Source organism: Camellia sinensis, chromosome 5 (genome assembly GCF_055761805.1).
Source record: "Camellia sinensis isolate YWXY chromosome 5, ASM5576180v1, whole genome shotgun sequence".
NCBI lineage: Eukaryota > Viridiplantae > Streptophyta > Magnoliopsida > Ericales > Theaceae > Camellia > Camellia sinensis.
The window spans coordinates 33914865-33932562 of record NC_138965.1 but is presented as its reverse complement, the minus strand read 5'-3'; the positions used below and the strand labels follow the sequence as shown (position 1 = coordinate 33932562).

Here is a 17698-nt window from a genome sequence, read left to right as displayed (position 1 = left end):
TAGCACGTGCTACTTCAAGTAAATGTTTATTTTTTCGTTCTGCAATGCCATTTTGTTGAGGGGTATCCCGACATGTAGATTGATGAAAATTTTCTTTTTTTTCCAAAAACTCACCCAACTGCTCATTGAAATATTCTGTTCCATTATCAGAATGTAAAATACCAATTTTGGTTTGAAATTGGTTTTCAATCATATTATAAAAATTTGTGAATAAATTTTTCACGTCAGATTTTTTATTCATCAAATAAATCCAACATAAGCGGGTATGGTCATCAATAAATGTAACAAACCATCTTTTACCAGAAAGAGTAGTGATTTTAGAAGGGCCCCAAACATCACTATGAATCAAATAAAAAGGTTTGGAAGCCTGGTAAAGTTTTGGCAAATAAGTAGAGCGATGAAATTTTGCAAAAATGCAACTTTCACAATGAAAAGAAGAACAATCAATCCCTTTAAATAATTTTGGAAATAAATGTTTCAGATAAAGAAAACTAGGATGTCCTAGCCTATAGTGCCATAGCATTATTTTTTCTCGAACAGAGATTGAACTAGTACTATTAAAGCTCTGAGCTTTTTTATTACTAACAGGTACTTCATCAAAGTAGTAAAGACCTTCAAGCATCCTAGCACGCCCAATCATCATCCCCGAGTTCTGGTCCTGAAATTCACAATGGGATTCAAAAAATGTAACACGACAATTAGAATCCTTAAATAGTTTACTGACAGACAAAAGGTTACAGGCTAAGTTGGGGACGTGAAGAACAGCATTGAGATTAATTTTCTCAGTTAGTTTAATAAATCCTTTTCCTGCAATAGGTGAAAAACTACCATCGGCTATTCTGATTTTGTCATGACCAGAACAAGGGAAATAGGTACTAAATAAATGGGAAAAACTAGTCATGTGATCGGAGGCACCGGAATCTATGATCCACGGAGAGAAGTTTAGGCAAGAGAAGGCTTTAGGATTTCTACCTGTTTGTGCCAACAAAACACTAGGAGTACCGGATGAGGAGTTGGATTTTATCAGCTTTAAGAGTTGATCAATCTGCTCTTTGTTAAAGGGACCTGAATCGGCTTCATTAGCGGTCGGAAAGCCACGATTCTTCTCTCCTTGTTTGCTGTTTTTCCAGTTGACAGGTTTGCCATGGATCTTTCAACACGTTTCGCGTGTATGGCGAGGCTTGTTGCAAAAATCACACCAGACCCGTGGCTTATCATCAAACCTGCGCTGGTAATTTGCAGCCTTGTTGGCCGCAACATCGCTAATTAAAGCAGAAATTTCAATTGATTCACCAGTACCTTTTTTCTTAAGCATGACACTCCTTCGGCTCTCTTCCCTTCTGACTTCGGCAAATACTTCGCCAATGGATGGGAGAGGAGGTCTGCCAATAATTCTTCCTCGCACTTCATCGAACTCAATGTTGAGGCCGGCAAGAAACTTGTAAATACGACTGTCTTCCACAGTTTTCTTGTGGTGGTTGCAGTCGTCAACCGATTTCCATTCGTATGTGTTGAAGATGTCAAGATCCTGCCACAACATTTTCAACGAATTGAAATATTTGGTGACGGAATCATCTCCTTGACGAATCTCTCCCAACTTCAAAGTTAATTCGAAAACTTGAGATTGATTTCCTAGGTCAGAATACATCTGACTAACATTATCCCACAACTCTTGTGCAGTAGTATAGCACATGTAATTAGAGCTTATATCCTCCTCCATGGAATTGACCAACCATGTCATAACCATGGAGTTTTCAGCGTCCCAACTGTCGAACAGCGGATCATTAACAGCAGGAGCCTTCTTGTCACCAGTGATGTAACCGATCTTTCCTTGCCCACGGATATACATCCGGACAGATTGTGACCAGCGGAGAAAATTATCACCATTTAAGCGGATGGTGGTGATTTGGACAGAGTGAGAGTTGGACGTTTTCACTGGAATGGCAGCGGCAGGGGTTGAAGTGGTTTCGGACATGACTTCCGACATGGCTATGACCTTCTTGTCACCAGTGATGTAACCGATCTTTCCTTGCCCACGGATATACATCCGGACAGATTGTGACCAGCGGAGAAAATTATCGCCATTTAGGCGGATGGTGGTGATTTGGACAGAGTGAGAGTTGGACATTTTCACTGGAATGGCAGCGGCAGGGGTTGAAGTGGTTTCGGACGTGACTTCCGACATGGCTATGACGGTTTTAGGGCTGCTGTGTTTTTTGTTGCTCTGATACCAACTTAGAAAATATGAGGAAGAAGAACTCCGAAAATATGGGGAAGAAGGAATATATTTATGTTATATTCAAAACTTCTTATCTTACAAGACCAAATGACACTCCTTATATAGGAGATATTACAAACATCATTATAACTCATTATATGCCACTTACATATTATATATTACCACTATCTACCACTATCATATTATATACATGCCACTATCTTCCACCAACACCACTATCATATTCTATACATGCTACTATCTTCCACCAACACCACTATCATATGATATACATGCCACTATCTTCCACCAACACCACTATCATATTATATACATGAACACAAATTTCCAGCAGTGAATTATAATTATCATTTGTTGTTATTATTTGATAATTTACTTCAATTGTGATAATTATTGTTATATGGTGTATATTGTTCCAAGCATTTGACCTTTCTGGATCAATTCAGATTTCTCCAGGCGGAGACTTGGTGTTCAAGTTGATGTTTATATTGACGGATATAATTACGTTAACACTGAATAAGATGAAATTGTTCAAATTTGAGAAAATACTTTCTAAAATTTGGGAATTCTCTGAAGGACTCTGTCAAGTTCGCATGTCTGCGTGTGCAAGATTTTAAGGAGGAAATTTGTTCTCAACTATTAGTGGTTAAGAAATAATCAACCACCATTGAAGCGCTAAACATTTATTTTTCTGCAATACAAATTTCATTAAGTATAATAATAACTTGTCCCCTATGAAGCATGGGTACTCTGAAAAAGTGATACCCGTACTGGGTATGTATTGGGTATTGTACAATACTTGCATGTGTGTATCAAGTATACAAAGCATGTACTCAATTTTATTTTTTCTTAATTTTTAGCGTACCCCAGAGGGACCTAGTATATACCAAACCATACTTTAGCTGGAATAGTTTTTTCCTTTAAGTTGGTATCATTGGAAAAAAAAACTTGCTTGCTTTGAATAAATTGATCCATCATCATGATGGGAAAGCTGTGATTAAGCTTGTATCGAACCCTTTATAAAGTTGTGAATTGACCAAGGGAAATTAACATTGGATGTGCACAACATATAACATCTATGGATGTTTTATTAAAATTGTTTGCTCACATTCAAGTACAGTTTTATTTACTAATCCGTTTTTGTGAATTGGAGCCATAGTACATGACAGCCATCATCACAAATGAGAAGAAAATGTTGAGCCATTTTCATGAAATTTGAAACCAATTGCAATTCATAGTGACAGCTAAGCTTTCATTTTATTTTATGGCCTTATTTGTGTTGCGTTAGTAGCATTCTAGATTATGTAAAACGATGTTCTCTGTAGAGCCATTCAATTTCCCGAGATGTTCAAATGAGATGTAATTGTTTGACCATAGTTGGATCATTTAACATGATAATTATCATGTGCGACCATTGTTGACATCTTCTGGCTATCCACTGAAGTTGCTATTTTCTGCAGAGACCAACTGACATCATTCGTCGAAAAAGGCCATCTGCGGCTTGGTTCCCGTACACAACAATCGAGCGCTTGTGGTGCCAACTTGAAGAATTAATCAGAATGGGTCACATGGTCGATCAATGTGAAAAGCTGAAAAACTTGATACGAGGGGCTCTGCGGAACCATCTCAATCTAGTATATGCTATATCCTCTTTTTTACAGCTTCTGTTTTTTAAACCTGTTGCCATATGTGAAATTCATGATCATTCTTATTTTGTTGTTTTCAGCTGAGAGAAGACTCAGATGATGTGCAATCTTCTGCAGCTTGCTAAAAAAAATTCCATTGATGGCTAATATGTTGCTAAATGACAAAGATTTTGTGGAGATCATGACGCCAAGTGCAAGAGAGAGTACGAAATAATGCTGAGTGAGAAAGTTGAGCTTCATCGTTCTTCTTTACGTATGGATTCAGATCACCCTCAATGTCCCGTTCTCCTGAATTTGGGTTTTGTGGGAAGAAACTTAAATGGGAGAGCAGTATAAGAATATCAATTCACACATTTTGTTTATAGGGTGATGTTGTATGGACGAAGGGAAGGAAATGAGCAGTCTTTTCTTTTTCTTTTTTCTTTTTTTGGGATGGTTAATTTATGGTCTACACAAACAGGTGCTTGTCTTTGTTGATAGCAGCATCTAGTCCTTTTGGTGTAAAATTCATAAATCAATTATTCATCTTGATGTGCATCCTGTTGTTGTATGTGCTTGTGACTGTCCATGTAATTGTCTTTTTCGGTACGGAAAAGTAAATTCACAAGTTGTTCTGTGGATGTATGAGGGTTGGAATGACTATTTCAATGGAATAACAATTTTCACTTGCATAAGGCGTATCAAATAAGAGAAAGGAAATGCAAAATTATAATGTGCATTTCATTCTAGCCATTGTACCAAACATGCTTTCAAGGAATTGTACTATGAAATCACAGGTTGATTTTGGTTGTGGTGTCGGGGGCTGCTTCTTCTTCTTTTTTTTTTTTTTTCTTTTTTTTTTTCATTTCTATTTTTGTGTTTACTTACACAAATATGATTTTGAAAATTTAAAAATAGTTTTTGATATTTCTTTAAGAAAGTGGGTAGTTTTAGAATTTTATCACAAGTGGTTATTTGAGATGATTTGTAAGATGAGGGTTTTTTTATTTTTATTTTTTATTATTTATAAATAAAAATCAAAAACCACAACAACCAAATAGGAGTTTTAATTGATTAATTAAATTTTTTTTTTTTGAGGAATAAAATAGGAGTTCTTATCCTTTGTGTGTTATTTCACGATTAAGACAACCTTTTCTTTTTCGGTACAAAAAGAGAACCTTTTGTCATTCTGTGACCTTTTACGTGGAGAGATTGTCTTCATGTTTTGTAGTGCACGTTACTCTCACTATTCAGGCTAAGGGGTTGGCTGGTCTATTGATTGAGGCACTCTTTTAAAGAATAAAAGTGTAGATTTTAAAAAAATTTATCAAATATTTTACATAGATGTAAGACGTACATGGGATCCATACAGTGTGGGTTTCAGACCCATGTGAGACATTTGATAAAAATTTTAATAGAATTTTTGAAATTTCTAGCATTACTCTTTAAAGAATCCCTTCATATTTAGACATGTAGAAAAATATTTTCATTTGCCATACCCCAAAAAAAAAGATAACTGTTTTGTGTCTTGGATTGTGATATTGGTGTTAAAATAAGGGAGCTGCTATTACACACTAAATTATTTCTTTCAATCCCCTTTCTGTTTTTTCATTTTTTTTTTAACACCTACCATAATCCACTTTCTATCATTGGACCCTACACTACTCCAACTGACTCCGACAGCCCCACCCTTACCTACGGCGACCTTCTCCAGCCTTCTTCCCCATCCGATGACCCTCTCCCAGCCCTTCTCCCCTTTTGCCAATGCTTCCTTCCCCTTTTTTTCTACTTTCCAACAACCATCTCTTTCCATCTTCTTCTTTCTTAATCACCACCACTTCTTCTCCCCCCCCCCCGGTTGTTCCTATTCTTCTTCTTATTTTTTGTCATGATCTGTAAACCCTAGATTTAAGGTTTATAGGTCTCAAGTGAAGAAAATGAAGAAAGAAAACCAAGAGTAAGAAGGAAGGGGTGGATTTGATGAGGCAGACAACAAGTCGACTCAAGAAGGCGAGGAATGCATGATGATGGTGGGCTTGGGTTGGAGAGGGGTGACAAAAGTGGGGTCGCAGTGGTTGCAGCCGATGTTAGAGAGAGCTAGTGGGGGGAAGTGGGCGGAGTTAGGTTAGTGTTGGAAATTGGGTCGGGTTTAGAACTCATAGCTGATTCGGTCGCCTATGGTAGCATGACCCATAACCCATTGAGAGACCTTATTAGGAGAGAAATCAGAAAACAACCTCGTGTCAGGAAAAAAAGTTTTGAGACAATCAAAATGTGTTTTGTATGTTAACACCTTTGTAGGCATCGTGTTTATCAAATAAGAGGCTGTTAAAATTGCTTCACCCCATAAATATTTAGGAACATGCATGTAAAACATTATAGCACGTGCTACTTCAAGTAGATGTTTATTTTTTCGTTCTGCAATGCCATTTTGTTGAGGGGTATCCCGACATGTAGATTGATGAAAAATCCCCTTTTTTTCCAAAAACTCACCCAACTGCTCATTGAAATATTCTGTTCCATTATCAGAATGTAAAATACCAATTTTGGTTTGAAATTGGTTTTCAATCATATTGTAAAAATTTGTGAATAAATTTTTCACGTCAGATTTTTTATTCATCAAATAAATCCAACATAAGCGGGTATGGTCATCAATAAATGTAACAAACCATCTTTTACCAGAAAGAGTAGTGATTTTAGAAGGGCCCCAAACATCACTATGAATCAAATAAAAAGGTTTTGAAGCCTGGTAAGGTTTTGGCAAATAAGTAGAGCGATGAAATTTTGCAAAAATGCAACTTTCACAATGAAAAGAAGAACAATCAATCCCTTTAAATAATTCTGGAAATAAATGTTTCAGATAAAGAAAACTAGGATGTCCTAGCCTATAGTGCCATAGCATTATTTTTTCTCGAACAGAGATTGAACTGGTACTATTAAAGCTCTGAGCTTTTTTATTACTAACAGGTACTTCATCAAAGTAGTAAAGACCTTCAAGCATCCTAGCACGCCCAATCATCATCCCCGAGTTCTGGTTCTGAAATTCACAATGGGATTCAAAAAATGTAACACGACAATTAGAATCCTTAGATAGTTTACTGACAGACAAAAGGTTACAGGCTAAGTTGGGGACGTGAAGAACAGCATTGAGATTAATTTTCTCAGTTAGTTTAATAAATCCTTTTCCTGCAATAGGTGAAAAACTACCATCGGCTATTCTGATTTTGTCATGACCAGAACAAGGGAAATAGGTACTAAATAAATGGGAAAAACTAGTCATGTGATCGGAGGCACCGGAATCTATGATCCACGGAGAGAAGTTTAGGCAAGAGAAGGCTTTAGGATTTCTACCTGTTTGTGCCAACAAAACACTAGGAGTACCGGTTGAGGAGTTGGATTTTATCAGCTTTAAGAGTTGATCAATCTGCTCTTTGTTGAAGGGACCTGAATCGGCTTCATTAGCGGTAGGAAAGCCACGATTCTTCTCTCCTTGTTTGCTGCTTTTCCAGTTGACAGGTTTGCCATGAATCTTCCAACACGTTTCGCGTGTATGGCGAGGCTTGTTGCAAAAATCACACCAGACCCGTGGCTTATCATCAAACCTGCGCTGGTAATTTGCAGCCTTGTTGGCCGCAGCATCGCTAATTAATGCAGAAATTTCAATTGATTCACCATTACCTTTTTTCTTAAGCATGACGCTCCTTCGGCTCTCTTCCCTTCTGACTTCGGCAAATACTTCGCCAATGGATGGGAGAGGAGGTCTGCCAATAATTCTTCCTTGCACTTCATCGAACTCAATGTTGAGGCCGGCAAGAAACTTGTAAATACGGCTGTCTTCCACAGTTTTCTTGTGGTGGTTGCAGTCGTCAACCGATTTCCATTCGTATGTGTTGAAGATGTCAAGATCCTGCCACAACCTTTTCAACGAATTGAAATATTTGGTGACGGAATCATCTCCTTGACGAATCTCTCCCAACTTCAAAGTTAATTCGAAAACTTGAGATTGATTTCCTAGGTCAGAATACATCTGACTAACATTATCCCACAATTCTTGTGCAGTAGTATAGCACATGTAATTAGAGCTTATATCCTCCTCCATGGAATTGACCAACCATGTCATAACCATGGAGTTTTCAGCGTCCCAATTGTCGAACAGCGGATCATTAACAGCAGGAGCCTTCTTGTCACCAGTGATGTAACCGATCTTTCCTTGCCCACGGATATACATCCGGACAGATTGTGACCAGCGGAGAAAATTATCACCATTTAGGCGGATGGTGGTGATTTGGACAGAGTGAGAGTTGGACGTTTTCACCGGAATGGCAGTGGCAGGGGTTGAAGTGGTTCCGGACGTGACTTCCGACATGGCTATGACGGTTTTAGGGCTGCTGTGTTTTTTGTTGCTCTGATACCAACTTAGAAAATATGAAGAAGAAGAACTCCGAAAATATGAGGAAGAAGGAATATATTTCTGTTATATTCAAAACTTCTTATCTTACAAGACCAAATGACACTCCTTATATAGGAGATATTACAAACATCATCATAACCCATTATATGCCACTTACATATTATATATTACCACTATCTACCACTATCATATTATATACATGCCACTATCTACCACCAACACCACTATCATATTCTATGCATGCCACTATCTACAACCAACACCACTATCATATTCTATACATACCACTATCTACCACCAACACCACTATCATATTCTATACATGCCACTATCTACCACCAACACCACTATCATATTATATGCATGAACACAATTTCCAGCAGAAATATTATGCAAAATTCTCACTTGACTATGTTCTAGAATGCGAGGAATGATATAAATGTATCTAGAACCTGTTCCTTAAAATTTATAAGGAGTGGTGTAAGAGAGTTGAGTATCTGATTGCGCAGAACTGAACTGTAATTGTGTATAATTACTATGGAACTAAACAGAATTCTCGCTTTGAGTTTGGAGGGATTCAGTGGTAAATCCAAACTAAAGTGTAGACTTTCTCTGGGGACGTCATTGTTAGTTCAGAGAATTAGCCAGAAATTTCTGCTGAGAGGATTAGACTGCAATATGATGCCCATAATTTAGAGGGTTGTCATCCTTCTTGTGTATCATTTTTCATTTATATGATTTTCTGCTTTCTTATAATGAAGGAGGTTAAAAAGAGATTACCATCTTATATATTTGCATCAATGTACTGAAACCGAAAGATGTCTATTTGATTTTACACTGTTCTCTGTCTCTCTGTTTTTTAATTATTGGTGGAAAGAATGTCACTTCAGGATTGCAGTGATGGATGTCAACGCATTGGTTTTTAAGTTATATTGTTCATTTTACGTCATGACATCCTCCTTAGAATGTGCTCATTTGACTTAGCACTGCTTACCATCGTACTATTGAAAATCAACTGTGACTGTAACTGTAACCTATTGTCGTTAATATGTAATTGGATATACATGGCCATGACACGTTACTTTCTTAGAAGTGCCATGCTTCTTAGCTTATAGATAAATTTCACTTAATATTTTTGTTGTACTTGTAGTCTTGACTTATATTTGTTGTCATTAACCTACTAAAAAAAAGTATTTGTAGTAATTAAACTGACAGAACTCTATAAAGCAAAATGAAGCTCACACAAACAACTGTGAATCCGATAATCAAATCTATTTCTTACACTAATTTATCTTCATGAGTTTTAAAAAAAAAAAAAAAAAATGTATATTCCTACTTTCAAGCTAGTTGTGTGACTACTTAAAAAAATCATAGTTTTAGAATTAAATCCCATTACTTGACATTTGTTAGGCCTGTTAGCATATTATATTAGCCGAAAGTTTCACTAAGGTCTGTCTGTAATCATTTTGTGCCCTCAGGGATTATCTTGTAATTGACTTTCTTGTAAACCCTAATCTTCATTTATAAATAGGGGGTGATATTCTATCATACCTCTAAGCTGGTTACTCAAGCTTCATGGTATCAGAGCAGAACCTCTAGGGTTTCGGCTCACCCTCGTTGGTAGACCTTTACACCAAAGACACTCTAGGGTTGGAAGCTTGCCTGGGTGGATCATCACACAGCCGTCAGCTCGTCTTCCTCGCCTTCCTCTGTCGTCTCCCTCACCTCGTCAGCTCGTCTTCCTCACCTCGTCGATCTCCTCAGCTCGTCTTCCTCGCCTTCCTCTGTCGTCTCCCTCACCTCGTCGATCTCCTCGCCTTCCTCTGTCGATCATCGCTCGTCGTCATCGTCCTCAGCCTCTGTCTCACTGTGGTATGATCTCAGCCTTGGTATATATAAATATATATATATATATATATATATATCCTGATATTTATATAAATATAGCCTGTTATATATATTTATATATAAATATATGTATACATAAATAAATCGATATATATATATATATATAAAAAAACACAAAAAAACACAAAAAAACACAAAAAAAAAAAAAAAAATGGTTTCTTAATTTTGTTATGTCTTTATAGTGGTCATTGTGCCTGTTATCTCACTGCCACCTTCCGGGTTTGTGATTTCCGCTAGTTTTGTTGCGGGTTTGGTAGTATTGTATCCATGACAGATTCCACCAGTGTGTCCCCTTCTTCTCAAACACCAAAGAGTGAGAGTCCCATTCTACCTACTACCATGACTGAGAACCCCAACCCTAGTCTGAAAATCACTACCTCTCTATTTAATGGTGAGAACTACCTAGCATGGTCTCAAAGTTTGACTATGTTTTTGAAAAGCAGAGGGAAGATGGGGTATGTTGATGGCAGGATACAGGCACCTAGTACCACTGACTCAGGTTATGACCAATGGGAGATTACCAACTCTTTGATTATGAGTTGGCTTATCCATTCGATGGTTCCAGAACTTGGTGAGGGCTACTTGTCTATGGAGACTGCCCAGGACGTTTGGGAGGCTGTGGCTGTTACCTATTCCCGCAAAGGAAATTTTTCACAAGCATTTGAGTTGCGCCGATCTATTGAGAGCTCACTTCAGGGGGAGCAGACTGTTCTTCAGTACTTCACTTTCCTCACCAACGGCTGGAAACGCCTTGACCACCTAGAAGACTATAAGCCCGTTTGCCCTGCTGATTCTGTCGGGTACAAGAAGTTCATCGCATGGGAACGGGTCTTTAAATTTTTGGCCGGCCTAAATGTGGAGTATGATCCAGTTAGGGGTCGAGTTCTGAGTATGGACACTCTTCCTTCACTTCAGGAGGCATTTGCCTATGTACAAAATGAGGAGAGTCGTCGGTCTGCTATGATATCCCCTGTCTCTACTGACCGTTCTGCATTACTGTCTACTCCTCGAGATGGCCTCAGCCTGCCTCCTCCGTCTGCTGCTAAGGAGTCTGTATTTTGTGATTATTGCAAGAAGCCGCGGCATACTCGTGAGACGTGTTGGAAGCTTCATGGGACTCCATCCGGGGGTCGAGGTGATCGGTCTGGTTCTCGAGGAGGTCGGTCCGGCCAATCTCGAGGACGTGGTTCCTATTCCCGGGCTCATCAGTCTAGTGCCGTTGATACCCTTGATTCTAATTCTACTTCTGTTACCCAAGCTTCTGATACTGAGCTGGAGGATGCTTTGCGCCAATTGTTGGACCGCCGATCTTCTACTGCTCTCAGTACCGCTTCCTCGTCCTTTGCCCGCTCAGGTAACTTAGCATCTTCTCCTTGTGCTTTCCTGTGTCATACATCTTTGCCTTGGATTATTGATTCTGGTGCCTCAGATCATATGTCTGGCTCCTCTGATCTTTTCTCTGTCTATAAGCCCTCTTCAGGTCAGGACAAAGTTAGGATTGCCGATGGTACTGTTTCTTCCATTTCTGGAAAAGGTTTAGTCCAAGTCACTCCTACCATACATCTATCTTCTGTTCTCCATGTTCCCAAGTTTTCTGTTAATCTGTTATCCTTAAGTCGTCTTACCTAGGATTTGAATTGTAGTGTGACGTTTTTTTCTGATCATTGTCTTTTTCAGGACCTTGTCACGGGGAGGACGATTGGCAGTGGTAGTGCAGAAAATGGTCTCTACTTCCTAGATCAACCGGACAAACTTGCTTATTCTTCCACCACGTCTTCTACTACTCCGCTGATTTATGGCTGTGGCATCGGCGTCTTGGGCATCCCTCATTTCATTTACTTAAACATTTATTTCCTTCTCGTTTCGCAAATCATCATGTGTCTGACTTTCTTTGTGAGTCTTGTCAACTTGGCAAACAACATAGAGCTTCTTTTGCTCCCAGTTTGAATAAAAGTTTCGTTCCTTTTTCATTAATACATTCTGATGTTTGGGGTCCCTCTCGTGTTCTGTCTGTGAAAGGTCATCGCTGGTTTGTTACATTTATTGATGATTTTTCTCGTGCTACTTGGGTGTATCTCATGAAAGATAAGAGTGAGGTTTTCTCTGTGTTTCACACTTTTCATAAGATGATTTGTACTCAGTTTGGGGCCACTATCAAAATATTTCGTTCTGATAATGGCGGGGAATACATAGATTCTGGGTTAGGACAATATTTCTCTACTCATGGCATTATCCATCAGACCTCTTGCACAAATACCCCTCAACAAAATGGGGTGGCCGAACGCAAGAATCGGCATCTTCTTGACATGGCTCGGTGCATGTGTTTTTTTATGAATGTGCCTCGGCCCTATTGGGGCGACACTGTTCTCACCGCTGCCCATCTTATTAATCGTCTCCCTACCCAGGTCTTGGACAAACAGGCTCCGCTTCACGTCCTCCTCGGTTCTCCGTCCTTGTTTTCTATTCCTCCCAAAATATTTGGTTGTGTCTGTTTTGTCCATAATCACTCTCCCTCTCGTGGTAAGTTGGACCCTCGCTCCCTCAAATGTGTTTTCCTTGGTTACTCTCCTACTCAAAAGGGGTATAAATGTTACCACCCTTCTTCTCGTAAGTGGTTTGTGTCCATGGATGTAACTTTCTTTGAGTCCCAGTCCTATTTCTTGTCCTCTCCGGTGTCACCGTCCTCATTTCCGGGGGAGCCTTGGTGTGAAGTGAGTCTTGTGCCTCCTATGGTGGAACCAGTTCCTGTGCCTCCTATGGTGGAACCAGTTGTTCTTGCACCACCCTCTACTACTGTGCTTCCTATGGTGGAACCAGTTGTTCTTGCACCCCCCTCTTCTACTGGGACTATCGAACCCACTGTCACCAAGAATAAGGACGGGCATGTTTATGTCCGGGACATAGATAGAAAACCAGTTAACTGGATACACGGGACCATTTCTGCTACTCCACTGCCATCTCCTGCTTCTGATGAGAGTCTGGGTAGCTTTGAATCTCTTGAGTCCATTGATCTTGATGTTCCTATTGCCAAGAGGAAGGGTGTGAGATCTTGTACTCAACATCCTATCTCACAGTTTGTATCATACTCTCATTTGTCATCCTCATATAGAGCATTTGTGTCCAATATTTCCTCTGTTAGCATTCCTAACCATTTTCAGGATGCTCTTGCTACCTCTGAGTGGAAACTAGCCATGATTGAGGAAATGAAAGCACTTAGGAAGAATGGCACTTGGGAATTGACTGAGTTACCTACGGGCAAACGACCTGTGGGATGTAAATGGGTATATACTGTGAAACACAAAGCAGATGGGTCTATTGAGCGTTATAAGGCAAGACTTGTGGCAAAAGGGTTTACTCAGACATATGGCATTGATTATCAGGAGACCTTCGCACCAGTGGCTAAAATGAATTCAGTCAGAGTACTTCTCTCTCTAGTAGCTAATCTAGATTGGCCGCTTTATAAATTTGATGTCAAGAATGCTTTTCTCCATGGTGACCTCGAAGAAGAAGTATATATGGACATTCCTCCGGGTTTTGAGGATCATCAAACAGAAGGCAAAGTATGCAAACTACGGAAGTCATTATATGGTCTCAAACAGTCTCCAAGGGCTTGGTTTGAGAGATTCACTCAGGCTATGTTTAAATATGGCTTCAAACAAAGTCAGGCAGATCACACATTGTTTGTGAAACATTCCTCACGCGGTAAGACTACAGCACTTATTGTTTATGTAGATGACATAGTTCTTACAGGTAATGATAGTGGGGAAATACCTCTGTTGAAGAAATATTTAGCTAAAGAATTTGAAATCAAAGACTTGGGAAGCTTGAAGTATTTTCTGGGAATTGAAGTTGCTCGCTCAAAGGATGAGATATTTATCTCACAGAGAAAATATGTGCTTGACCTGTTGAAGGAAACTGGGATGCTTGGCTGTAAGGCATGTGCCACCCCACTGGAACCCAATCAGAAATTGGGGGATGATGAAGGAGGAGAAGTTGTGGATAGGGGGAGCTATCAACGATTAGTGGGTAAGCTCATTTACCTATCTCACTCCCGTCCTGATATTGCTGTTGCTGTCAGTGTAGTTAGTCAGTTTATGCATGCTCCTCATCAGATTCACTTTGATGCTGTCATGAGAATCTTGAGGTATTTGAAGTCTGCTCCTGGTAAGGGTCTGTATTTTTCAAAGTATGATCATCTTCGTGTAGAAGCCTATACAGATGCTGACTGGGCTGGGTCAGTAACTGATAGGAGATCAACTTCAGGGTATTGCACATTTGTTGGCGGCAACCTAGTTACTTGGAGGAGTAAGAAACAGAATGTGGTTGCCAGGTCCAGTGCAGAAGCTGAGTTTAGAGTTATGGCCCAAGGTGTGTGTGAACTTTTATGGATTAAATTATTGTTGCGTGATCTAGGTATTGATCAGACGGACTCCATGCGGTTATACTGTGATAATAAGGCCGCCATCAACATCGCTCACAATCCAGTTCAACATGACAGGACAAAACATGTTGAGATTGATCGCCACTTCATTAAGGAGAAACTCACTAGTGATACCATTTGTACTCCTTTTGTCCAGTCTGGTGAACAACTTGCTGACATTCTCACCAAGGGGATTGGGAATAAACCATTTCATGACATATTAGACAAGCTGGGCATGAGAGATATCTTCGCACCAGCTTGAGGGGGAGTGTTAGCATATTATATTAGCCGAAAGTTTTACTAAGGTCTGTCTGTAATCATTTTGTGCCCTCAGGAATTATCTTGTAATTGACTTTCTTGTAAACCCTAATCTTCATTTATAAATAGGGGGTGATATTCTATCATACCTCTAAGCTTCAAGACCCATGTCCGTGTTAGTATGCTACCTACTGCTATGAGTGATTGCCATGCGAAGGTTGATTCTTGTGTCATTTGTTGTTGTGTTTTTTTTTGGGGTAAGGTGAATTGCATATCATAGTGGTTATTATCATGTCGGAGATTTTGTATTCTTTTATTAATATTTTGTAGGCTTGTTGCTTACAATATTTTGCTCTACTTAAATTGTTTCAGGATCAAATTGTCCCATTTGTGTCTTCTATTTTCTTACGTAGGCTACTTTCTCCTGGGGTTCTTCAAAGTACTGTTCTCCGAGCAACATTTCAGGATTATAACAAGCACTTGGCCAATTCCGAGTTCTATTCCTTAACTGTTGACAGATTGAAAATGGAAATCCTTTCACTTGTTGAGCATGAGGTTTTCTTTAGTTATCTCAGTTTCTCTTGTTTCTTTAATCTCTACCTTCAAAGTTGCTCCTTCTGTGCCCTTTGAAGTAGAAAGTTCTGGGTATGTTTGGTTTGGCTTTGTAGAGTGATTTTGGGAAAATTTTTCTAAAAAACTTGTTTGGTTTGTAAGTTTTTCAAAACAATTTCCAAAATCGCTTTCTCTCTCTTATACATCAATCAATCACTTTTTCTCTCTCTTCTCTTCTTCTCAATCACTTTTTCTCTCACACACATCTACTCAGTTATATTAAAATATCAAATCATTCCAAACTCACAAACTCCAAAACTACTTTCAAAATACACAACCAAACAAATCAAAAAATTTTCTAAACTCTCTCCCCAAAACAATTTTTAAAAACTACTCTCTCAAAACCAAACCAAACATACCCTCTATTGCTGGGAAAGGGAGTTTTCAAGGTAGCTGATAACTGAGTGTTTTTTGCTAGGGGATCTCTGAAAGTCCAGTTTCAATACTCTATCGCTGGAAAACCTTTTGTACACGCTATTTCCATTGTTGGTGCAAGATGAATGCACCAATTGGTTTCCTCATTGATTCATCCATGGGTGCTATTGGCTTAATCAGAAAAAATTCAGTCTCACTCTTCCGTTGTTTGGAAGATATAGAGTTTCTTATCTACGGTATGTGGGGAAACCATAGTTCTCATGTGTAAATTTTCTGCTTGATTTTTCTGAAAAATTATTTTTAGTTAATCTATTGACTAGCATCTCATTTAAGAAGTTCTATGTACTGATGTTTTAGGTTCTTTTGATGAACTTGGAGATATTGTAAGCTCTGGGCTGGATCTTTCTGATGATAACGTTGACCGTGAGATTCTTTTTGAGGTGCTCCGATGTGTCAGTAATGTCAGCCAACAATTGGGAAAAGGTTCTTCTGCTATATTTTATGAATCACTCCTTAGTGCGCCATCTATATCATCTGAAGAAGTTGTGCCTCGCTTGCTGAAGATTTTAGAAACAGGATATAGTTCATCAGTAACAGCTTTTCATATATCTGAGCTGGGAGCTGATATTGCTTGGGAGAAGGAAATGGCAGATCACAAAAATCTGAGGAAATTCTCTGTAGATATGTTTTTGTCACTTCTTGCTTTGTCAAATAAAGCTACTGCATGGGGAAAAGTTTTGGATGTCATAGAGAACTACTTAAAATTTCTTGTACCTCGCAAAATTATACAGAAGTTTGATTCTGACGTAGGCTTCAACATCAACACTTGTGTCATGATCCAGGCTACTTCTCAAGTTGCAAAAGTGATGTTTGAATCTTCGTTGGACATACTTCTGTTGCTAAGCTATCTGGTGAACATCGGTGGGCAGGTCAGTAATTGTTCTGTCTGAGGGAGCATAATTACTATTATACGCAGTATATGATATAGCTCAATATTTTTGTGTATGCTTTAATCTCTTGGCTGCCTAGTAATTGTATTTGAAATTGGATTTTTATGTTCTATTGTTGCTTCATTATTACCGTGTTATATGGCCTTGTGAACTGGACTGTGGAAGCTCTGAAGGAAAAAATATTGACTCCTGTAGTTTCCTGTGTACATTCAATTATGTTATGTGGTTTGTGTATTTAGGATGAGAATGGTAGTCTGTCCAAAGCTGGTCATCTTTGGTTAGGGAGAGTTAGCTACTTTTCGGTAAGTCTGTTTTAGAGTTCCTGCTCAATTGAAGTTGCTCAATTCATTTGAAACATGATGTTAATTGATTACCATTGGCTAGAGCATCTACCAGTGGATTATCAGTTGAAACAAAGGCATACAAGTTTCTCCAGTTTCATGTGCTTTGCTATATGATGTTAGACAGGACTATGTGGAACACTAATAGCTTCCCCATTATCATAATAAAAGTATCTTGTTCCCTGTCCAGTTACTTGGATTTCTTCGACAATAGTTGACCGACTTTTCTGCAAAATGGCGCTCTTGTCCAAAATTTAGCTAAGCGGTAGACATGGCTAGCACAATTTGTTTCTTTGCCAAGTCTTAAATTCCAAAATCTATCATGAGTAAAGGACATAAACCAGTGTAGGTCCTTGTTAGTCGAGGGTGTTGGGAGGGGTTAGACTCGAGACAATTCATCACATAAGTGCAGTAGCTAAATGTAGATTCTCAATCTTCATAAAAACCAGCTGTAAAATCCCCTTGCTAAGGGTAAACGGGTAACGATGGAGTATATCTGCCCTCATGGTGGTGTGATATTTGGGTTTACAAACTAATTGACAATCTTCAAAGCATATGG

The 17698-nt window shown here is 38.9% G+C and overlaps 2 protein-coding genes across 2 annotated transcripts in view; both read left to right on the top strand.

Moving 5' to 3' along the window:
- Nucleotides 1–4553, top strand: part of LOC145791321 (nuclear pore complex protein NUP160-like) — a 51406-nt gene extending 46853 nt beyond the window's left edge. The window contains exons 19-20 of the mRNA XM_082871672.1: nucleotides 3700–3873; nucleotides 3966–4553. Coding sequence (XP_082727798.1) covers nucleotides 3700–3873; nucleotides 3966–4010 — 219 coding nt within the window. The 3' untranslated portion in view covers nucleotides 4011–4553. The remainder of the gene's footprint in view (nucleotides 1–3699; nucleotides 3874–3965) is intronic.
- The window catches only part of LOC145791320 (nuclear pore complex protein NUP160-like), a 47679-nt gene continuing 34079 nt past the window's right edge, over nucleotides 4099–17698 (top strand). The window contains exons 1-4 of the mRNA XM_082871671.1: nucleotides 4099–4215; nucleotides 15234–15416; nucleotides 15892–16084; nucleotides 16206–16777. Of these exons, the coding sequence (XP_082727797.1) occupies nucleotides 4099–4215; nucleotides 15234–15416; nucleotides 15892–16084; nucleotides 16206–16777 (1065 nt within the window). The remainder of the gene's footprint in view (nucleotides 4216–15233; nucleotides 15417–15891; nucleotides 16085–16205; nucleotides 16778–17698) is intronic.